This window comes from Panthera tigris, chromosome E2 (assembly GCF_018350195.1).
Source record: "Panthera tigris isolate Pti1 chromosome E2, P.tigris_Pti1_mat1.1, whole genome shotgun sequence".
Lineage (NCBI taxonomy): Eukaryota > Metazoa > Chordata > Mammalia > Carnivora > Felidae > Panthera > Panthera tigris.
In genome coordinates, this window is record NC_056674.1 from 22,831,996 (window position 1) to 22,855,308 (window position 23,313).

A 23,313-nucleotide genomic window follows, 5' to 3' on the forward strand; every position below is an offset into this window, starting at 1 on the left:
CCCCTTAGGGTTGGGGCTGGCTGAGACCCTTGGGGACGGGCCTTAGATTCCCCGTTTGTGTGGCAGGGTAGAAGTGGTGCCCGCCTCCACGGGAGACTCGAAGGCGGCCCTCGCCAAATCGTCGCGACAGCGTCCGCCCGGGCGTGGCTGGTATGGAGCTGACGGGGCTTCTGGCCCCGCGTAGCCGCACAAGGAAAGGTCTCTCTTTGGGACCCACCTGTCTCCTCCGGGAGCTGGGAGTTCTCGGCGCCTCCTGCATGAGGCAGCGCCCAGGGCACTCTTGGGCTCCTCCTCCGAGCCGCCTACTACCCTGGCCTCTCTCCTTCCTCTCTGGTCTCTCCTCCTCTTCCTCCTCTCCTTCCTCCTCCCCTCTTCCTCTTCCCCTTCCTCCTCCTCCCCCTCCTCCTCCTCCTCCTCCTCCTCCTTCTCCTCCTTCTGCGCCACGCGACCAGGGGGCGCCACAACAGCACTGGACCACGGCCTGGGGTCGGGACTGGCAGAGGCCTGGGAGGGGTGGACAGAGCGTTCAGGATTCCTGTCCTGGCCCAAGAGCGAATCTGCTCGGCTCCGTGGGCGGTAACCAGCACTCTGGAAAGAGCGAGCGCATGCATCCCTGGCTCCCTCGGGTCCGCAGTCCCGGAAAGGATACTTGGCCCTGACCCTGGGTTGGGTTTTGGGGTTCATATAAACTGGTTAATGAGATTAAACAGGTCCGGGCTTCTCATACAGTGTAGACGCTTGAAACCGCCCCTTACCCCCTTCCGTGTGACCTTGGGCAAGAGGCTGAACCACCAGTCTCAGTTTCCTCTTTTTTAAAATGGGGTAAATAAATAATGCCTTGGTAACAGTGCTGTGCATGCTGTTGGTACCCCAGTTCTTGCCTTAAGATCTATTTTACGAAGGTTCCACGCAGGCACCTTTGAATAGTGACTTGCTGTGATGCATTCACTGAGACAGGTCAAGACAGTGACACAGGCCCACAGAAGCTGAACTCTTCTAGTTTCCTCCTTCCTGCTCACTTACCTACTGGCCAGCCTCAGCATGTCTCCCTCTGATAATGCTGCTTCCTTTGCCCCACCCCCATTGAAGGACCAGCAACCATAGTGTTTGGCCACACCTGTTCTGAGCGGCCCTGAACTGCAGTGTGATTTTGGATGGGACACCCTTATTCTCCTAAAGAGAGAAAGTCTAACCACAGTGATTTGGGTCGCAAACAGAGGCTTTGTGCAGGACAGGCCCAGGCCTGGGGCTTTGGCTAGTGAGTACCCTGCTGATCTCTGTCTTTTTCCTCCTGGCCAGACTGGGGGATCACAGGTGCTAGTTTAAGGGAGGGGAAATTGAAACACAGGGAGACCTAGGAGAAACCAGAAGGGAAAATTGGGGGACTTGGGGGTTAGGCAGACCTCACTGGTGTGTAGTTCCACCCCTGAGGCCAGGTGTTGGGGCAGACTTCCTCACAGGGGATGTCCAGAACCTTCTCTGCATCCTGGGCTTGGCACAGACAGTGGCCACACACCCGCATCAAGAAGAATCCTCTTGTTGGAAGCAGGATTTTTGCAGCAGCTTCAGAGCTGTCAACCATTGTTTTGGAGGGTTTCTGTTGTTTGTTACCATATTTGCTACTTTCTCAGAACAGCATCCCTTGGCTTTTTCTATGGAGCCAGGTGGATCAGGTGGGGCTGACTCCAGCCCTGTGCCAGGGCCAGGCACACAGCCTGTGCTTGGCCAGGCAGAGCACTCTGTCCCCCTGACCACATCCTGATTAGAGAAGGAATGGTCACATGCCCCACACTGGACCAATGAGAGTCATCCTCAGGACTTTGGCTAGAGCTTCTGAGAAGGACATGCTTGCTGGTAGGAATATTAGCCTAGAGATACTGGCAGGTACCACACGGAGGATGAGGTAAACATAGGACAAAGCAGAGCTGAGCAAGAGAGAAGACAGATCCCTGAAGACCATACAAAACCCAGATCCAGCCATGCCCACAGGTTAGGTATGCCCCTGGGCTATCCAGACAGAAGTCTCCATGAATTTTCCTGTTTGACTTGTGTTTCACTTGCAGTTGAACATCTTGAAGTCATCTGACCATCTGGTTGAGCAAAGACCATAGCCACCATTTCTGGATGAGAAGGCGGAGACTTGGGGGTCTGGGACACCTGGCTCATCAGAGGTGGATCTGACCTACGGTTATCGTGAGAGAGTCTCTGCCAGGGGGTTCCTGTATCCTCTGGTCTCTCTCCTGGTCTCCTGTTCTGGCCTTCCTCACCAGGGACTCTGGAGCCTCCCAGCCCAGAGATGCCCTTGACTGTATGTTCTCTGGGTCTGTCTTGTCTGTAATTGTACCTCAGGGCCTGCCATAGAAGCTCTTGGTGAATGCTGGTGGAAAGAATGAATGAGTCATCAAACCCCCTGTGGCTGATTGGGGTTTGGAGGGGTTCAGAAAATCAGGAACTCACAGAGCTTCCCCTCTTCCACCCTGCCCCTGAACTTGGCATGCACGACAGCCTCTTCCCCCTCACCTTACCTGAAATTTTGCTCCAACCCCTTGGCCCTTCCCTGGACCATCTCATTCATGAATGGCGGTATTGGCCCGTCTTGGGTAGCTGAGTGAGGGATGAGCTTCCACTTTAACTCCCCTACCCTGCCCCCGTTGCTCCATTCCAAAGGCTCAGGCACCCCGGAACTCCTTTCAGAAACACACCCTGAAGGGCCATGGCTGCTGCCCACCAGCACGCCAGAAGTGGTGAGTGAAAAGATACGGGAGGAGAGGGCTTGCTGCTGGGCCACGGGCTGTGCACCTCCTGAAATGTGCAGCGGCACATCTGCCTGGAGAAAAAGGGAGGTGGAATTGCAAGCTTCGTTATTTTTACTTTTTGGTGTTGAGGGGCCATCTGTGCAGGTTTGAGCTCATCTGGAGGAACCAGGATTTGTAGATGAAATTCAAATGCAGGATTGCTTTGCAGGCTGTCACGCTGAGACGTTCGCCCAGAGCTGGGGCGGCAGTGCTGATATTTTTGTAGCGGTGGAGAGTCCAGCAGCTGCTCGAGGTGAGTGAGCACGTGGGGCCCTTCCATGGGAGCATCGTCAGGCCCGTGCAGCACCGGTTGGTCTTCTCAGCACTGGTGTCACCAAAGGTGCCAGGAGGCACCTGGACCACCAGCTGGGCAAACTGGCTCCCACTGCCCTCCAGGAGGACATCTGGAGGGTAGAAGGTCAGGGGGGCGGAGGTGGGCAATGCCAGAGTGGGACGAGGAGGATCTCTGACCCCCTCCCTTGTCGCTCGTTTCTCCCAAACGACCTCCATGGACATGCAGCAGCACATCCATCCTTAGGGTATGCCCACGGCCCCCAGTGCCAGCTGCAGGACGCCATGATTCCCCCTGCATGGAAATTCCAGAACTGCCTTGTCCAAGGTGCAGGAGGAGTTGGCCACCCCCCACCCTGCCTCTAGTTTCCCACAAACCAAGGCTGTCTGGGAGTGAGGAGGTGTCATTGTGAAGTGGGGACAGGAGGGTCATCCGATCCCCATTCTAAAAGCCCTTTCTGGGGTATTCCAGGTAAGCATCCTGGCATGGGGCTCTCATTTTAACTATCGGCTGCTCACAGCCTGTGCACCACCCCACGCATTCTGTGCTAGTGAAGCTAGTCTCCAAACAACAACACAGGCATCAGGTGTGCACATTTGCCTGGTGAATTTGTAATAGGAAACATTGTTTCTGGCCCAGATGCTTTCCTTGCGCCTGTCCTGGGCCAGATGTGTGCAGCAGCCCGTGATGCAATGGTCCTGGGGAGACAGAGAGCAGGACACAGAGGTTTAGCACATCTCCGTTCGGAAACTCTTCAATGCCATTCCTGACCACTCCTCCCAGGCTCCAGGGTGGGAGGGCGATGACAGACGCGGGCAAATGCTTGGTGGCTCTTTCTGTCACCACTGTGCTCCAACACACACACCCTTTCTTAACTTATGCCAGATAATGAAATCTAATGCCAATAGACAGGGATTGTGGGAAGAAAGCAATCCATAACCTACTTTTGTTTCTTTCTTCAAAACGAATGCTTGGGGTGAGGAATGTGATTTGAGGTGCACCAAGAGGGGTCCTTTGGCTCTGAAATACTGCTTCAAACACACACTCGCACACACACCCTGCCCGTCCCTCCCCCCAGAGGACTCCTCACCCCTGTCAGAGAGAGTACCTGTACAGGGAATTATGGCAAAGCAGAATGGGGGTGGGGGCAGGGCCTGGGGACACAGCAAGTGGCCACTGCCAGGCAAGACTGCTGCTGGCATTGCCAGGGTACAAAAGTGATGGGGAGAGGGGCCCAGAGTAGGCTCTTCCAGGGCCTTGCTGGGCTCCAGGCTCACGCTGGGGCTGACTAGCTTGGGCAGACAGACCTTTTTTTTTTTTTTTTTTTTTTTTTTTAACACAGAAACAAAAGGATGAAATCATTAGCATCAATTGGGCACATTCAGTGTAGATTACTGACATGCCATTGTTATGAGGATAAAAGAAATATAATTAATAAAACCCGCCCAGCCCGCCTTTTGTGCTTCCATGAATTCTTTATTGGCATCTGCATCTATCTCATCCACAGACGAGCCCTCTCTCTTCATTGCCCTGGACATCACTAAAATGAACCGTGCAGAAAATCACTCCCAGGATCTGGAAACTCATCTTTTTCTGCTGCAATTTGTCTTTTGATGCCTCCGTTTTCTCCCTCCCAGGGCAGAATTAGCAGTGCAGCACAAGGTTCCATTCAAGGAAGAACAAAGCCTGGCCCAAGGTCCCTCCCACCGAGGACCATGTCGAGGGCCACCCTGCAGGGCCAGTTCCCTTTCAGGCACCAGCCTTTGTGGGGCGGGGGGCTTTTTCTGAAAGTAGCCCTGGAATCACACCTGCCCCACCTCTGGCCTTGGCATGCGGTACATAGGCTGAGTGTCAAAGGTCACCCTGAGGTCACCAGGCAGCCTAGAGGACCAGGGGGAGGTAGGGCAGGCTTTCAGCCCACCTGCTTGCCAGTTTGACTTCTGCCCTGTGCACTGTCGCCCTTGCCCCTTACCCAGCCTTGCTGCCTTAAAGAAAGAAACCTCCTTTGCATGACAGGAAGCAGGGAAGTTCCCTGAAGTGTACTGCAAACCTAAAAACACCGCAAACCCGTCTTTCATCACCACCTGGATGACTGTTTGAAGAGAAACAGAAAACAACTCTTAACCCCTGAGAGGCTGGGCTCGCACTGAGAGAACATGCCGTGGCCTCCTGCTCGCTGGGCAGGTGGGGAAACCCAAGCCCGAAGTAGGTAAGTGATGAGCTGAAAGCCCCATGGCCCTTGGGAGGACTCTACTGAAAATCCAGGAATCAAACACAGTGCCCGTGGGAGGCAGGCAGGTAAAGAACATGTCCTTGGACACCAAGATACTTTGTCCTGGTGTTAGACATATTCAAATATCTGACGCTTCCAGGGAGAGAGATGCTCTGTCACTTTTCTTGAACCTTTCTATTTTCTTCATCCATACCGTTTTCTCACTTTTGCTGGAGGTAGGGGTGCAAGCTATTTGTCTTCTGCAGAAGATTGGCAGTGTGTAGGTAAGGATCAGCAGCAGGGAGCCCCAAGCCAGTGGCAGGGGTGGTGGGAACTCTGGTGCCCTGCCGGGTGCTGGGCAGCCGCAGCTCTGTGTGAGCTCTCCCAAGTTGTAGGTCAGCTCAAATGCTTCAAAACCTCCTTGCGGCCCAAACACAACAGAACCCCACTTGGCAGTGCAAGACCCACAGACCCAGACTCCTGCACAGAGCTGGAGGGGGCTGGGGTGGGTGGAGGACACAGAACTTCAGAGGGAGTGCTTCAGACCAAGGCATCATCTCACATGGACTGAGTGCTCCTTCCTTGCCTACAACAAGGTATAATTTGGTTAGGTGCTTAGCAAGAGGGGCATAGAGAACTTTCTGGACAACTGGAGGAATGGATTTGTCTGTCTAGCTGTCTTTCCGATGATGCATTGGAGCCTGAGCTTTTGTATGTCGTCCCACCCTTGCGACCCCTCCAGGAATTAGAATTCATTGGTGTGGGGCTCCTTTGCCCAGAAAAAACACTAGAACAGTAACACCAGTCTCATTCATTTCTGTTAAGGTCTTGCTTTTCGATCTTAATGTTGGTCTTTTGCATATGGAAGATAGCAGGTATTCTCCTGGACATGGAAAAGTGAGAAATTTAATGAAAGTGACTGCACATGTAAGAATCCATCCATCTCCCCATTCATTCAGGGAGAACATATTTTTAATAAGTACCTATCATGTGCCAGGCCCTGCAATCAGGTGCTAAGCAATGAAATCAATAGGCAAGCAATCACTGAAAAATAAAAAGATGGGGGTGAGTTTGTATGGGCATGTGCCTTTTAAACTACTTAAGAGATACAATCAGACGAAGTAGCCCTGTACAAAAACCAGCAAACATTTTGTCTATTCATATGTTACTGAATGCATAGAAAAAATTCCGGAGCAAGGTATGCTCTTTTAACATGAAAACTATTAAGAATGGTATCTCTGGGGGGGGTGGTTCACTTTCGAGGTTGTACATGTTTGTGGTACTCTAATTTATTATAACAAACATGCTCCGCTTCCATAATCGGAGAAAAAACAAGAAAGTTAAATAATCGCAATTTGAGGCGCGCTTGGGTGGCTCAGTCAGCTGACCGACTTCAGCTCAGGTCATGATCTCACAGTCCGTGAGTTTGAGCCCCGCGTCGGGCTCTGTGCTGACAGCTCAGAGCCTGGAGCCTGCTTCAGATTCTGTGTCTCCCTCTCTCTCTGCCACTCCCCTGCTCATGCTCTGTCTCTCTGTCTCAAAAATAAATAAAAACATTAAAAAAAAAAAAAGCAATTTGAATGGGAAGAAAAGATGGCGGTACCAAGTGCTGGAGCAGATGTGGGAAGGCAGGAACTCTCACACTCCCTGGCTGGGAGGATAAATTGGCGTAATTTGGGGAATTAGCTGACGGCATCTAGTCAAGTTGCAGGAGCACATGGCCTTTGACACGGCGATTCCAGGTCTGGTAATGTGCCCGGAGGAATCCACACCCATGGCACACGTGTGCACAAGATGTTCATTGCAGCATTGTCTGTGACGGTGAAGGAATTGGTGACCTATGTGTGGACCGGCCCGGGAGGGAATATATACACTGTGAGATATTCACACAAGAAAACTCTATCACAGTTCAAAATAAATGAATCCAACCCTACGTGCGTCCGCATGGGTATAACTTGAAAATAATGTTGAAAGAAAATAGGAAGTGGTGTTATTATATGTAAGGTCTGATTCCACTTGTGTGAATTTTTAAGACACTCAGGGCAGTGATTCTGTAAGGCCATTGCTTATGGAGCCAAATATAAATGATAAAAGTCTAAAAATATGTGTGGGAATCATCCACACTGACCTCAGAGTGATTGTTTCCTCTGAGAAGGAAAGAGAGACAGAAAGCTGACGGGGCTGGGGAGGGAGACAAGGGGGCCCTTCAATGGAGTCTTCACTGGTATAGTCCTTAAAAAAAAAAAAAAGATGTGAAGCCAATTTGGCGAATCTGGTAAGTCATTGTAGTATTTTCTGAGCTTAAACATTTTTGCCTGTCTGATGCATGTGAGCTGTTTTGTTTTGCCTTCCCCTGATGACTTGTGAACTGAGTGGTTTTCCTATGTGTATTGTGTATCCTAGTTCCCATCTTTCCTGAGTGTATGAACAATGGAAAGTGAAGTAAGCAGTTCCCCTAGAAGATGCACGTTGCGATGATGCACAGGTGGAGGCACCCTTCAGGCGGGTGGCTCTGCAGGTGGGGAGCAGGGTGAGCCTGGCAGACTGGAGATGCAAAGTGGGAGACAGGAAGGCACAGGGGGAGGCGCCAAATGAGTGGTGAGCTTGCCCAGGGCTGGAATGCCGAGGGCAGTGGACCTGAGGCTCCTCCACCTTGTGCCTGGAAGGAATGATACCTGGTGTGTAGCTGGGGGCCTGGGAGAGAGAAATCAGAGAAGTGAGAAGTTCCTAAGGGAACAGGTGGGGGGGGGGGGCGGGCAGGGTTCACTAAGTGTGGCAAAGATGCCCTGAAGGGTGCTATTAGGTTTGCCTCGTGGGGGTCTTGGGTGGCCTTGGCGAGGGCGGTGTGTGGTGCGTGGGGACAGAAGCCCAAAGCTCGGGAGACAGAAGGTATATGTGACACCAGAGCCCAGCAAAGAAATGACATCAGTGTGGGCCAGACAAGAGTGGTCTCCTGCAGGAGGTGAGGATCTAGCTGACTGGATGGGTTGACAGGCAGAGGTGCAGAGGCAGAAGTCACTGTGGCCTGAAAAGGGATGTTGGGAAGTCCTTCATGCAGGGCCGTTCAGAAATTCCTGATGCATGTACTACAGTCATTTTCCCAGGGCACGTGGAGGCAGAACTCTGGGCTTGTTTCTTCAACTCCTGCCTCCTGACGTTGCTCTGAGCACATCACCATCCTTTTCACAAACACCAGCTCCCTGCTGTCCATACATATAGGGACATCAGGCCTGTGTCCAGCTTGACACATAAAAGCTCATTGTGATGTGGCCTCTGTCACCTCCTCTGCCTCATCTCCCACTTCCTCCACCGACTCGTGACGGCTCTTCACTGGCTGCGGGGGAGGACAAAACAACCCCCTGTCGAACAGAGTACTGCCCCTGCAACAGACCCGTTCCGTGCCCCCAGACTCCGGGATTCTAGCTGTTTCCTGGTCTCCCTGGCTCACCTGAGCTGTACACCTGCACCCCATTGCTTTGGTCTCTAGCACTGGGCATGCCCAGCACGCAGCAGGAGCTTGCAAGTGAGGGCGCCTCATATCATCCTAGGGAAGCCCCCATCAGAATAGAACTCACTGCACAGTCAGGTGGTACAGTTTTTGGAATTGGCATTGATCAGGAGAAGCGATTTAAAAGACAGCTGGGGGTGGGGGTGGCAGAAAGAGTATTTATTTAACTCAGGACACTATTGCCCTCCTGTCTGAGGCTCCTGGGGAATAGTACCTGGTAAGCCTGTGAAACTGAGCACATTAGAGTCTTCTGGAGTTAAATTTGGAATTGGGATGAGTTAGGAAAAATCTATGCTCATTGAATACAAAATGCAATTGTCTGTCAGTGCAGGGACTGAAGTATCTGCAGCAAATTATATTTAAGACTCTATTGTCACAGGCAGATTAGCTAATGCTTGATTTTAAGTATAGGTTTCTAATGCTATTACTCCTGGTTAGCTCTGCCTGGCAGGTAACCTTGTGGAACAAATGACTGCATTGCTTGAATAACATATTTGATCAAACAGGACAATTCTTTCAAAAATTGAGTTCTCTGTGGCAATTTGAGACCTGTAATCAGCAAATTAGATGATTACAGCAGGGATAAAAATAGTCTTCTAACAATGTCCAAGGTATAAATGTGATTTGAATTTCAAAATGTTGAACATGTGGTAGGAAAATGCACGGTTGGGTAAATATGACTAGACATTATCAGATTTGATTTCTCTTTCCAACTCTGCTCTGAGCTACAGCCTAATTTTGCCCGAATAATTTTGCCGAATCCCGTTTGTGTCTGAGTTAGAGGCTAGAAGTGGATCTCGCACTGTGCTCCAAACCTTAAAGGGCTCAAAAGCTTTACTTATCTGCCTTTAGGAACTTAAAGTCCATGTATCCCCTTGGTATGAAACCCATGAAACAATGAGCTGTCCAAGTTCCACCCAGGGAAGATGGCATTGGAAAGCCTTCGACACGCACTACCCGAAGACCAGTGTTTTCTTTCTTCGGCACGGGGGGTGGGGGGGGGGGGGGGGTGGGCAGGCAGACGCCAGAGCAGCTCTGGTGAGGTCTAGCCAGCGAACTGCGAGCTGGGGCAGGATGTGAGGATGTGGTTTGCTCTACCACAATCCAATCAGCCCTCATGGTTGGTCAATAAGTTACTCTTAGTTTCTCCTGTAAGACAAGGAAGTTAGACTAGGGGCCACGTCACCTCCTTCTCCGGGTCCTTCCTGCTCACCATCTCTGCCTCAGAGTGTCTGTCCACCCAGGTTGACCAGAGCTGCCATTTCCACCCCTGATGTCTGTCGGGCATTAGCGGGCCTCACCTGGTTTTAGCCGAATTGCGGAACAAGACTGACTTGGCAGTTGGGTATGCAGAGCCAACCAGTGAAGTGTGTACTAACTACTAGCAAAAGAAGCTCCTTAAATCAGGGAAACTTGAGTTTCCTTACTAGTGGCTCTTAGGGCTCCTGGCAGGGCTGCAGAAAATATTGATTACTATGAATTTCACTTATCCATCCAGGACTCATCCTTCATGAGCCCAGGTGATTCCCATGGCAACAGTGTCATTTAATAAAAACAAAAACAAAACACCGATGTCCAGAAACGCAACACTCTTAAGTTTACATGTAAGGCATTCTCATCTCCATGGATCCGGTAATGCTCCGCGATACAAGGGCCAAACAGCCTATGTAGTGTTTACTTCAAACGTGCTTTCAAACCAGTTACCTCACATGTCAAGTCCTCACACTTACCTGAAGCTTTGAGAAATAGAAATGTTTTTCAGTGCCACAATTTTGCATAGAAAATGCCAAGTATAAATTAACCACTTTCAGGATTTTTCCAACAAGTTACTTCCAAATGATCACCATTTAGAATTCACTGCTTTTTAAGGTGGGAACATCTCTGCCTAAGATGAAGAAATAACTAGCTAGGAGTACCATTTGACTAAATACCATTACATGTAGATTTATAATGCATTTATTAGGAAAACTGTATTAAAGCTTAGAAAACTAGAACATCACAAGGTGAAAAGAGTAGGGTCTCTCTCCAACTTTGTCTATAATATGGTACAGTTTTAAAATGGCTGTTTTTCTACTTCAGGCACGATTTTGCAAAATGAGATAAAATACCGAGTCAAAAATAAGTGGGATTTATTTGCTCATTCACCCTCCCTTTTATGAACCCATACACCAAAGCACTGCAAGGAAGTGGAACACAAAACCTGACATGACCACCACTATGAGAATGTTCGACAAAATGCAATGTGAACTGTACACATTAGGCCTTAAAGTGGACAGTGGCTTCCTCCATTAGCAAGGCCCATGGTGACTGCATCGATGGTCACAGAACAAGACGGTACACTGACATCTGGCCTTGAGCTACATACAATGTTACTTTACATTTTCTTCGAACTATAGTTTTAGGCTACATCATGTTAACAAGTTCTCCAAACAAAAGTTCTTTAGGTTAAGATCTGAGTAAGGATGAAGAGCATTAAGTGACACTAATTACAGATTCTTTATGTCCTTTGGCCTGTCCTGGGGCAGAAATTATACCTAGGAATCCTCTCAGATGCAGACATGACTCCCCCACTACTGCCATAGCCCTCCAGTGAGCCGCCTCTGAGCAGGGCATTGTGGGAGAAATACCAAATGGAAGCCTCATTCCCACTTCAGGGGACCCGTGGGAGGCCTTCGAGGCTGCACCTAGAGCTCATGTCAAAAGTTTTCTTTTAAATATATTTGCTTGAAAGGTGTGAGCTTCAAGAAGTACGAAGTTAAAAAAGAGAACCTGGTATAGCCACATTCAAAGGTGACTTCTAACTTAAATGATCAGACATAGCTCATAAAACCAGCTGTCTCAAAGACAGTGTTATCTTTATTAAAAAACGGATAGACATAGCAGCACTTACAAAATAACAGTTCATAAAAGGCATTGTATATTGTCAACTGATAGTGTGAAAAGGGCAGGCCCCCAGCACAGCTGGTTGTGGGCTCCACATCACAATGCTCACAACCACCTGTTCCACTCAATACGACACAACCCAGAACACCCAAGGGGAGACCAACGGCAACGTGGCACTCCTCGACTTCAAGCCTTTGTTATCTGTGTGAATAGTCAATCAAGTCAAGTATCACCCTCCTTAGCAGCATCTGGAGCACTCATTGGTGTTCTGGAGGTGGCTGGTGTACTTGACCCACTTATTTAAAAAAACCTAAGCGTTCAATAAAAAACACTTCTCCCTGTCCAATGCCATCCACAGAAACACTTCGGCTGCGGAAGAGACGTGCTCTTCCATTTAAATGTCTGTAAAAGCTAATGCGGGCCCCTGCCGCGGCGCACAGAAGAGAACTTGGAGCAGGCACTTCTGCACAACTGTCTTTGGTGGAGAACGCTGGTGTGGTCACGCTGTCCCCTGCCCACTGCTCTGCTTCTTGCTGCTCTGTGGGGGAGTGAGGACCCCGGTGGGGAGAGGAGAAATCCTGTTTTGTTCAGACAATATGGCTTTCTTTGCTTGGGCTTTGTCCTGTTAAGAACAAAAGTGACAAATGTTAAAATGGAAGAGTGTATCCTTTGGGCTTCGCGTTCTGTGTGCTGTTTTCTAAGGAAATGAGGGGAAAAAAATAGCAAAGAACAATCTAAAAGTCTCTGGTCTACATGCTATTCAGACACAGCATCTACTGACCGCAATTTTCTTTTTTAAGGAACCAAAAGAATTGGACTCTTTCTGGGCTATCTGGAGCCTGCCTGAAGAAAAGTGAAGAGGCTATTTAAGCAGTTTTAAGGAATTTATCTGGGAAACGAGGAAGGCTACTGACCAGCAAATCCAAGCTGTTTATATGGGTCTGGATGTTGTGCGCATCTTCAGCAGGAACTCCCCTGAAGTGCTTAAGTTTTGAACTTCCTGTCTCTCTTATGACCATGGCAAATGGAACCATCCACTTGACACACTTCTCTATATCACACCACTGATACCCTGCAACGAAAATAAATTTTAGGCTCGATTGGTTTGGAAGTTTACTACACCTTGTGAATGGACCGGAAAAGCCAACGTACCTGAAACCTTTTGCATCAATTCAGAGGAAGAGAAATGATACAAGGCAGAAGCAGCAAGTACACCATAGGGAAATTCTAAGCAGCCAACATCCAGGACACAAAGATCTAAAAGCTATGGAGAAGAAAAAGAACACTGAGGCAGATGGCCAACATACATCCCTTCTAGAGTTAATCTAATGACGGGGTAGGCAGCCCCACAGAGGTAACAGAGCCACTTACCTCTGCAATCTGTATGAAGATTTGCTGGGGATACTGTGGTAGGAGCACTTCATATAAATCATTTAGATATGCAACCTGCATATATACATTCAGCCAGGACACAATGGTCAGGGGACTTAAATGCCACTTAAGGGCCTAAGGGAAAACAGACAAAAGAGACCAATGGTTGAGAAAAGAAAAAGATATTTCTGCTCCCCTTGGGCCTCTAAAGGAGTTCAAAATGCAGCCATGTTCCACGCCACAATGTGTCCAGCTGGAGAACACCTAGGCGGATGCACTCACACGAATGTGGAAAAGCTATTATGTATGCATTTTTTAAAAAGGACTGAAAAATTAACTTGTAACCTACCTTCATAATGATTAATTCCATGCTAAGAATTTCCTCTCCTGAACAAGCCCCATCTGTGACATACGCAAACTGGTGCAGCTTTGGAGGATAGATTTCCTAAAAGGAAATATAAGGGAGAAACAACTAGCAAAAATCTCTAATAGTTTTAACTTATAATGTACATCCAAATATTGTTTTTAGTATTCTACCAGGAAAAGAGAGAGGGAGCACCATGGAATACATATAGGGGCTACTCTGCTGGTCAAAATGTGTTCACTGTGAAAGAAACAACTCCCCCCACCCCAATAAAGAAATGCATAAACACAACTTCTATTCAGTGGGGAGAGTTTTGAAATTTTCACCTTTTTAATACCTTTAGCAACATGTTTGCAAGTTAGGCCCATCCACCCTTCTAAGCATTCCAAAATTTTTTTTTTTTTTTAACATTTATTTATTTTTGAGACAGAGAGAGAGACAGAGCATGAACGGGGAGGGTCAGAGAGAGGGAGACACAGAATCTGAAACAGGCTCCAGGCTCCGAGTTGTCAGCACAGAGCCCGACGCGGGGCTTGAACTCACTGACCGCGAGATCATGACCTGAGCCGAAGTCGGCCGCCCAACCGACTGAGCCACCCAGGCACCCCAGCATTCCAAAATTTTTAATCCTCTTGGGTCAAAGTTCAATTTTTTGGCTTAAAGTAACTACATTAACTTAAACATTTTATAGACTCACTACTTCTCTCACTTCTTGGTTAATTTCTAGCCCTTTCTGCATGTATCTTTACTTTAGATGACCTCAAATTAGAAAAATGTAGACAAAAAGTTGGCCTCTTCCAGTAATCTCAGAGGATCTCAAAAAACGGCATATGCTACATAACATTTGAAAATGATTTACCTCAAGTTTGGCAGCAATAAATAAAGATGAAATCCCAATAAGCTGTAAAAGTGTTTTTACGATATTTTGTTGCGTTGCCATATACCGATCAAAGAAATCCTGTGCCAAGTAAAATGTCTCTCTGTGAAGTTTATAGACTTCACACACCTGAAAAAACAGTAAGTTTTAGAACAGTTACTTGAGGAAAAAAGAAAGACAAAAAAAAAAAAAACAAAAAAAACAAAAAACACACACAAAACCCCAAAACCAAAAAACAACAAAAACATAAACATTTGTCATGAGTTTTGGTGAAGGACAATATAACCAAATCAGGAGAGACAGAACTTTGCTTTTCTGAAAGGATTGTTACCTTGCTTGTCCCCAAGCACGTACACAATGAAAAACTAGAACTCGCATACAAGGATTAAGTGTTCTATGATCTACATTAATAATAATAATAGTAAGAGCAAATGTTCACAGGCAGGGGAAGGAAGGTATGTTCATTGCCTGGTACAGCAGCATTTTCATGGAAAAAGTGTGAACAATTATCTCAAACTGTAATATCAGGACCATGCCTGCCCTGCCCACCTCATAGGATTGCTGAGAGACAGGGGAAAATGGTGTGCATGAGGGAGCTGAAGAAGACCAAGGAAATATTAGACCTCAACTCATCACCACCATCAAATGTCTGTTTATACATATAAAACTGCTATTCCTAAACAGGCCTTCCCATGTATAAGTGTAACTCATGGGGTTAAGGCACCAGAGAAACAACAGAACATTAATAGAAAATTCCATCAATCACCAAACAGTGTTTCTAAAGTCCAGGCTAGGGCATATTTAAAGTCAGTTTTCATAAAGTAACACAATTACAATCTGATCAGAAGTGAAACTAGAGCTTCTGTCCTCTCAGGAACAAACTCTCAAACTTGTGTCACCCGGCTCACAACTGGGCACACAGCATGAGCGCCACCTTTCCCACACGCGTGCTGACTTCCTCGCAGGGCTAGAGGCTGAGAAACAGCATCACTGCACACAAGCCTCAAGTATTGTCTCAGCAAGGACAAAACGGTTACCATTCTTTTCTATCTTTTCAATGGTATTACATGACTTTTTTGACGGACTTTCAGAGAAAAACCTTCCTTAAAGTATTTGGCATCAACTGCATAATACAAATAGAACTTCCCAGTCACAACATCTAATGAGTTGAAGCGTGGGAGAATGCAGCACACTACACATCTAATGCTTCAAGGAATTATAAATTGACCCAAAGGGCCCACAAAGTCTATGTGCCACAGTGGGCCTGTGGATGGCACCTGCAAGGCCTCTAGTTTCAAGCAGTCCTGCCAAAGAACTCAGTACAGAAAATGTTAATATTTTCAGAGACCAATAAAGAAAAGCGAATTGATAATGGTAAAAACAGCTATCTTTTCTTGCCTATTATGTAAGCTGCACTTCATACACACTATTTCTAATCCATATAAACTCTGCAAGGAAAATACTGGTAGCAAATATTACAGATGAGAAAACCAAGATTCTAAGTTAAGTGACTTGCCTGATGAAGACACATAGATGGTGGCAGCAGGGGATTTGATTCTAGGATGAGCATAACTGGGGTACGAATACCCCTGGACACACACTTTCCAAACAGTACAGAGCAGTTTGTTTTTAGGGAATATTTAGGCATGCAACTTCCTTATGTCCTTTTCCACAAAATGGATCTGCCTGAGATGTCCTTCAACATCACAGAAGATGTTGAACATCCCATTTCTCATCACCCAAGGCTCACAGAGGTGTCCAGGAAGCACCCTGAGGCACTACTGAGTCACCCACACTTCCTCTCAGAAAGAGGTACACTGCCCATACAATATCGCTTTTTATGTTTAATTACCCATCAAAATATGTAATACTTGTTCTTTTTCTTAATTCATTTTTTTACTGTTTATTTTTGAGAGAGCAAGAGAGAGAAAGACAGACAGTGTGGGGGAGGGGCTGAGAAAGAGGGAGACAGAGGATCTGAAGAGGGCTCTGCGCTGACAGCAGAGAGCTTGATGTGGGTCTCAAACCCATGAACCGCGAGAGCATGACCTGAGCCCAAGTTGGGTGCTTAACTGACTGAGCCACCCAGACACCCCAATACTTGTTCTTTTGATCAATTGTTGCAGAGAAGTACGATAGTGTGGCCAATAAAAGAATTAAACGATATATTTTGTTAAGAGGATATTCTGTGGGGAAAGGGAAATGGATTCTAAAGAGTTAAAAAGGAACAATGTAAGCTCTCTGTTAAAGATAAGCCTGTTCATATATTTTTAAAACTTATGATAGTGGCTATCAAATAGCTGTTATCTGCATTCCGCTGGATATATTTAAAAGTAATTTAATTAACAAAGACCAAATATCAATATTTACAGTTAAATGGAAAATAGAACTTCTGGAATTATTTGAGCTTTGAAGAAAAAAATTCGATGCCAACTTAAAAACAGGTATCTAAGAGGTAAAGAGACTTCAGAAATTCTAAGGTAGAATGCAAGCAAAATGTTAAACTGCTGTAGTATATATACCACAGCCTCAGAGACACAGAATGTGTCGATGGGATGAAACGCACAGAGATCATAACAACACAGAAGATTCCAGAAGTGGTCAATGCTTCCAGTCAGCAGGAAGACTCAAGCTCACCTCCATTAACCAATCCAGAAGAATTGCTCGCATTTTAGGCTGCAGGAGAGGGTGCCGCTGCATAAAGTGCTTATCCCTTAAGTAGGTCTTCTCCTTGTTTAACATGATTTTCCAAACCTCGTCTCTATTTGCCCAGCTACAAAACACACAACCAAGTGAAAAACAACAGGTAGGTGTCAATATGCATCCATTCTAACTTGGTGAGCTTGAGCACAAGGAGGAAGAGACCTGGAAAGCACGTGGTGGTCAACTTACTTCAGTATAGGCAGTGGTGAGGCTCTGGAGGGCATGAAACTCTGAGGCCCACAGGTGGAACTAGGGTATGTTGGCTCATCCTCTTCTTTGTCAGGTGTAGGAATCAAGGAGCAGGGGTTTTCACACACTGAACTGCCATCCCAAGGCTATAGAAGAAAAACGTATTTTTAAATGTTTGACGCGAGCCAGCTATTTTTGCATTCATTGATTTGTAGAACAGCTAGCAAAACAGAAAATGCCTTAACACTGCAGAGCAATCTCCAGACCTAAATATATATTCTGGCTTAAAGTAAGATGAATATGGAACGGCGAAGGAAAAGCCACACTGATAACCCCAGGCTTTCGTTTCATTCGTCTTTGACTTAGGAGTCTGTACAGTAGATATCTAAGAAAACTCCAAAGTCAGTAGCATTTGGATCCTCCACACTGTCACACTCGTAAGAAGTACCTGAGCAGTAAGATGGATGCAAGGGGGGTTAAGATAAAACACCAACACCTCTTACAATACAATATGAACCAAACCGAACCACAAATTCATTTGCAGGCCAGTAAGACACTGTGCATAATTTCTGAAGTGTCTCGTGGGATTATCTGGTCACAACTCAAAAATTTGCTTAACAAGTACAACTAATTTACAAAAATTTCTTAAAAGTGAAAGAATTTCCAATAAAAGTATTTAGTTACATAAGCACTGCATATTCACCAGTTACGCTTGTGAAGATCAAAAATGTAAACTGATTACCATCTATATTTAAAGTCTCCCCGTCTGAAAACAAAAACCCATCGAATGTGCATCTTTCGGTATTACATAATGGGGACCTTTTGTTTTCCTTAACTCAAAACAAAACAGAGTATCTGCCTAGTTAAAACCAAATCCAGGAATGGTCACAGGATATACTAAGAAGCCTGTGGAGACAGAAGCCAGATACCCCTGAAGACCTTTGAATCCTGCCCCCAAAGTCTTGCAAAGAATAAGATTCAAATAACTGACAAGTGAATAAACCATCATTAAAAACCCAAACAATTTGCTTTTCTTGTAAAGGTTCCAGATCCTTAATGTTATTCAATTTTCAATATTTGGAATATACTAAGGTCATTTTGCCATTTAGAAAATTTTCTCTTTAAAGCTACTCTGTTTATCATCCTACTCTGAAAAGAAACCTATGATTGACTCTTTTGAATTATAAAGAGTGATTTTGTTGACAATATGGCAGGTAACAATCCCACCAGCACAGAAGTCTTGGGATTTTTTTTTTTAACACAGACAGCTCATGAAGGTTGACTAAAGAAAAGCGACAATGGGATGACTAGAAATAAGCATGGGGGGACTTGGGCTCCAGGTGCTGCCTGGAAAGTATGGTAGAGGGAGGCTATCACAGCACACCAGCCACTTTCAGAGGAAGCCAGAGCACTTTCCATGTACTAAGAGAGCAAAGCAGGATAAAGCTCTTCTCCACCCAGGGTGCAAAGAATTGGGCATGCAAATTAGCCATGACAACCCCTGCCAACAGCTGTTCCAGAAGGGCAGCCTCCTCTTCCAGCTCTAGTATCACGTGCTGGTAGCATTTCCTTGACTCAAAAAGGGTCACATTACAAGTGCCTCAAGTTGCTCTTCATTCAAGAATAAATTCTAGTTTTGAAGGCAGAAGCTGGGTGCCACCCTCTACAGCCAGATGGCCGAAATAGCGGAGAGCAGGCTTTGGGGGATAAAATGGTGGCAGTTTCTAACCTGCAGGTTCATAGACAGATTGTGTGAGCCACAGCAGATAAATGGTTCTGAAAGTTGGCCCTTAACTTGAGCCTATACCGGGTTTCAAAGGAGGCGAGATCCGTCCGACTTTAGGAAGGAATGGGATAAGAGCAAGAGACCAATTTTCACTATTTGTAATCACTTCAGACTCCTTATGCCACTTTTAAATAAGAATAGAACTACTTATGTAAAATTAGGTTCTGCGAAGTCATTCATGGAAAGTCCAGCATTTCACTCACACAAAAGGTCAGGTCTTATGCAAAAAATTAAACAAAATGGATGTGTTAAATGGATTTTAGATAAAAGGGTATTCTTTTTGTTAAGAAAGGTCTAAGGTAAGAATCAAAGGTTCTCTGAGGTCTTGATGAAGCAGTTATAAGGAAGTTAGCGTAATGGCTACAAGTGACTCAAGGCTACTGTACTGTGTTGAACTGTAACTCCCGAGAAAAATTGTGTGTCATTAATAGGCAAAAAGGTTGTGTTACCCCAAAACTCTAGCTTCATGAATCTACACAGAGAAATAACAAAAGACAACAAATGCCTCTGTAAACAGATGGACAGTTTTCAAGCTATCTGCTCTACAAAATGTGCAGAAACCTGTTGTCACTAATCTCTGAACAACCATGAAAATTCCTTCTAGTTAGTGGGAAACGATATGGCTATTCATGTACCACAGTTATCAACTGTCCACAGTTTAGGGATAGGACCACAGACAGCCCCACTTAGGCACCCTAGCACCTTGAGAACACAAACTATTCTAAAACTCTAAGAAGTCAATATGGATGCCTTTACTTCATTCTCAGTTGGAAATTTCAATTCAAACAGCTGGGAAAACAAGCAACCTTGAGTTTCACAAAGTGGAGATCCATTTTATCATAACCCACAAAAATCAAATTGCTTAAGGTTTTTTGTTTTTAAGGAGAGAAAAAGAAAAGGAAAGAACTGGGATGCGCGGTCTCATTTCCTTCCCTAAAGTGAATGAAGTATTTCTTCTTCTAATAGAGAAGGAAATCATCAACCCCTTGTTCAATATTCGGTGGACCGCCCCAGAAATGCTAATTCCTAAGGTCTTATGTGCAGTCACAATTGTTACTTCAGACCCACTGCTTTAAAGCCCTTCACTCTTCCAGAGCCAGCTATGGCTGTTGCTTACTGCCCAACAAAGTGATGTGCAGCCCAGTGCTAACCTAGTTGGAACCACTGCCCTCAGCTCAAATAATACTCCTGCTCAGCTTTTATCCGTGACAGGGTCAGAAGGCCTGATCCACTAGTTTGGAGATAGGTTGCTTCCCCTGCTAGAACCATTAACTATGGTCTCCAGCCATTTCTGGAGGTAGAGAGATAACACAAGCTTTTTCTGGTAGGAGCTTCTGATATTGTAATGATATCATGAGCACGCAGGAAATTTGGCGGTAACTCCATGAAGGAGAGGCAAGAGAAGTGGACTAGTCAATTGAAAAAATGTGTTGAGACACATCTGTCATTACACAGAATGTTCCACTAACATTCTGGCTGAGGCCAGGTGGAGCCCCAGACAGCAGTGATCATTGTAGGTAACTGCTAGATGGGCTGAGAACTTCCAGAAGGGGGATAAAGTTAGAAACCTGACCTAAAGGGGGTGGGAGGGGGAATGGAGGTCCTTAAGCACCATGATGGAAAAACAGTAGCATGGATGGGGAGAATTCATGGTTGCTTATGAACACACACAAACACCCATCATCATACCCAAAGAGCTCTGTGTCAGGAGCCCTCCCCCCAGTTCACCAGCTCAGAGACAAGGCTCTAGGATGAACTCCGCCCCTGATAGCACAGGACTCTGGGTTACTTTCTTCCTCTGAGTCTGAGTTTCCTCAAGGGCAAAAGGAGAGGACTGAGTTATTTGATGTCCATTCTGGTTCTTCCAGACATCAGCGCATATTTGTAATCTCAAAGGTGCTGGTCAGGAACACAAGACCTCGCTGGAATCCCAAAGCTGGCAGAGGTCAGTGCCACTGACAGGCAGAGCTCAGCCATATGTACTGCAGCCAAAGGTAGAGAAAAACCCTTCAGCAGGAGGGTTTTGGAGACTGAGACTCAATTTAACCCACAAAGAGCAGGAAGCCCTCCACCTAGGCCCAATTAGCAACTGTACCTACCTGACTGCTGCACTGGCTTCTCACAGTCCTGTCAATTTTTGCAATTTCTTCATCTGGATCCTGCAAAAACTAACATAAAACAACCCCCACCCCACAAGGAAACACACCAAACAACCCAAAGACAAAAACAGAAAAGAGAGAAAAAGTTGGTTAGGTTATAGGCACCATTTCTGCCAAATGCACCCCATTAACCCCCTAACAATAAACATGTGGTGTATGGAGCCCAGTCTGGTACCCAGGTAAGATTGTGTGTGGGGGGGGGGGGGGGTCTCCTCCCCCACCTGTCTCCTTTGTACTCACAACAGCCACATTTGCCTTTCTTTTCCTGGAGCGAACAGAGACATCGGTGCCACTTTCCTCTTTCATGGTGTCCCGTTCCTTTGCATCCCTGCAAAGCCAGGGTGGCACAGAGGTCAGGGTGAATTCTCCCCAAATCTAGGTCCACCCCTCCCCCACCGCTGAACACCCTTCCCGTCCCCCCCAGCGACCGGGCCACTCACCTCTCCCTTCTCTCCCTCGGCATGGCTTGGGGCGTGTAATCAGATCTCAGGCCTTGGGGGCACAAACCGGGCAGTGGGGTGAGGAGGACCAGAGGTGGGGGGCCAGGGCCCGCCGGCCCGCCCCGGACACCCCTCCCCCTCCCGCGCGGGCGGCGGCGGCGGCGGGAGCCTCCCGGGCCGGTCAGGAAAATGGCCGATGGGCCCGGGGTGGCCTGTCACCCGCGGCGCCGCCACCAACCCGCGATGCCGGGTCCGAACCGGGGGTTGGGGGGGGGGCCCGGACGCCCCCCGGAAATCCCCTCCTGCCCATCGCCTTCCTTGGGGCTCAAGCTGCCTCAGTCTCCCCCTCAACACCTTTCCATGGTCCGTCTCTGAGCCACCCTACAGGGGCACCCCACGCTGACGACTCGGGGACCTGGCGACCCGGCCTCGCCCCACCCCCACCCCCACCCCGGCCCGGCCCGACCCGGGCGCTCTGGGAGTCCTCGCCGCCGCACCGTCCCGCAGCCCCACGGCAGGGCCCTTACCCAAAGCCGTCTCCGCGGCAGGCAGGCGGCACGAGCTGAGGCCCGACGCAGGAGGCAGAGGCGAGCGGGAAGCCGGGAGGCGGGAGGCGGCGGCGGGCCGAGCGCGCGGCGGTGGCGGGATCCGCGCCTGCCCCCTACACCGCGCTGGCGGCCGAGCCGGCTGCTCCTGCGCCCGGCTAAGAGCGGGACATTTAAAAATCCCTGCGCGCGGAACCGGCCCCCGGCCCGCCCTCGCGCCCTCCCGCCACCCTCCGCCCCGCCCCGGCCGCTCAGAGCCCCTCAGCGGCCGCCCGAGGGCCCGGGCCCGCCCAGCAGCCGCCCTCAGGACCGCCCAGCCGCGGCGCAAGCCAGCCGAGGCGCTCCGAACCGACGGGGGGGCGGGGCCTGAGCGGGGGCGGGGCTAAGTGACAGGGCCTGCGCGCCGCAGGGGCGGGGCCGGGGCCGTGGCGGGGCCTGCGCGGCGCAAGCTGCGGCGCCGCGCGGGGCGGGACGCGGGAGGCCGGCTGGCGCGCGCGGTAGAGGGCGGGGCCGCGTTCGGGCGGGCGGGCGGGCCGCGGGGGAGGTCTGGCGCGCGCGCGCGCGCGGCGGAGGGGCGGGCCGCGGGGCTCCGGGGGCGGAGCCGAGCGGCGCTGGAGCGGCAAAAGGCCGCGTGGCCGGCGCTGGGGGAATGTAAACACGGCAGGCGGCGAGGGTTCTGGCTGGGGCAGGGGTCTGGCTTGGGCGAGCGGGAGGACCCGCCGTCGGTCGGCCTGCCGCGCGCGCGTACTGTCCCTCCTAGCACGTCCTTCCCGCCCCCGAGACGCAGGGTTCCGGCCCCTGAGTCGGGGCGGGGATGTGCCCAAGGTCACAGCGCCTGGTCGTTGGCCTACAACGTGTGCCTCCGGCAGTCGCCGGGATCTGGGGCACCGGTGGAACAGTTGTTCCTGGAGGTACGTCCACGCATCCATCCAAGCCATTCATTCAACTAACAGCCCAGCACCTTCGCTGTATTTCCCTCCCCCACAAACTCTTCACGACGTTGGAATTTCAGGCAGCCCCTCTAGCTGAAAGCCGTTCCCAGAGGCTCGCATCGGACCGGGATGAAATCCGCACTCCCTGCCCTGGCGAACAGGGCTCCACCTGACCTGGCCTTTGCATCCTGTCAGACTTCCCTGCAACCCCCTCCCCTCACATCTCACCGCCCTTGTCCTTTCTCACCTCAGGGGCC

General features: G+C 48.6%; 1 protein-coding gene across 2 annotated transcripts; it reads right to left on the bottom strand.

Annotated features, from left to right (window-relative positions):
* Positions 1-11,628: 11,628 nt before the first annotated feature.
* Positions 11,629-22,338, bottom strand: CCNE1 (cyclin E1). Of its 2 annotated transcripts, XM_042969642.1 has the most exons (12): positions 22,107-22,338; positions 21,580-21,631; positions 21,380-21,467; positions 21,080-21,148; positions 17,195-17,340; positions 16,940-17,075; positions 14,285-14,431; positions 13,411-13,506; positions 13,062-13,196; positions 12,843-12,954; positions 12,605-12,762; positions 11,629-12,312 (listed from the first exon to the last, which is right to left on the bottom strand). In XM_042969642.1, exons 2-12 carry the CDS (start codon positions 21,600-21,602, stop codon positions 12,190-12,192), a joined length of 1,233 nt encoding a protein of 410 aa, XP_042825576.1. In that variant the 5' UTR covers positions 21,603-21,631; positions 22,107-22,338; the 3' UTR covers positions 11,629-12,189. The 2 variants fall into 2 exon arrangements, with proteins under 2 accessions (XP_042825576.1, XP_042825577.1); XM_042969643.1 differs by lacking the exon at positions 21,580-21,631.
* Between the last annotated feature and the right edge of the window lie 975 nt (positions 22,339-23,313).

Excerpts from the sequence above, each read along its gene's own strand:
- CCNE1 (XM_042969642.1), bottom strand. The coding sequence starts at position 21,602 with ATGCCGAGGGAGAGAAGGGAGAG. Across the intron at positions 21,149-21,379 it reads GAAAGGCAAATGTGGCTGTT|TTTTTGCAGGATCCAGATGA; the intron begins GTGAGTACAAAG and ends GTTTTATGTTAG. Across the intron at positions 17,076-17,194 it reads TCACCACTGCCTATACTGAA|CTGGGCAAATAGAGACGAGG; the intron begins GTAAGTTGACCA and ends TGTGTTTTGTAG.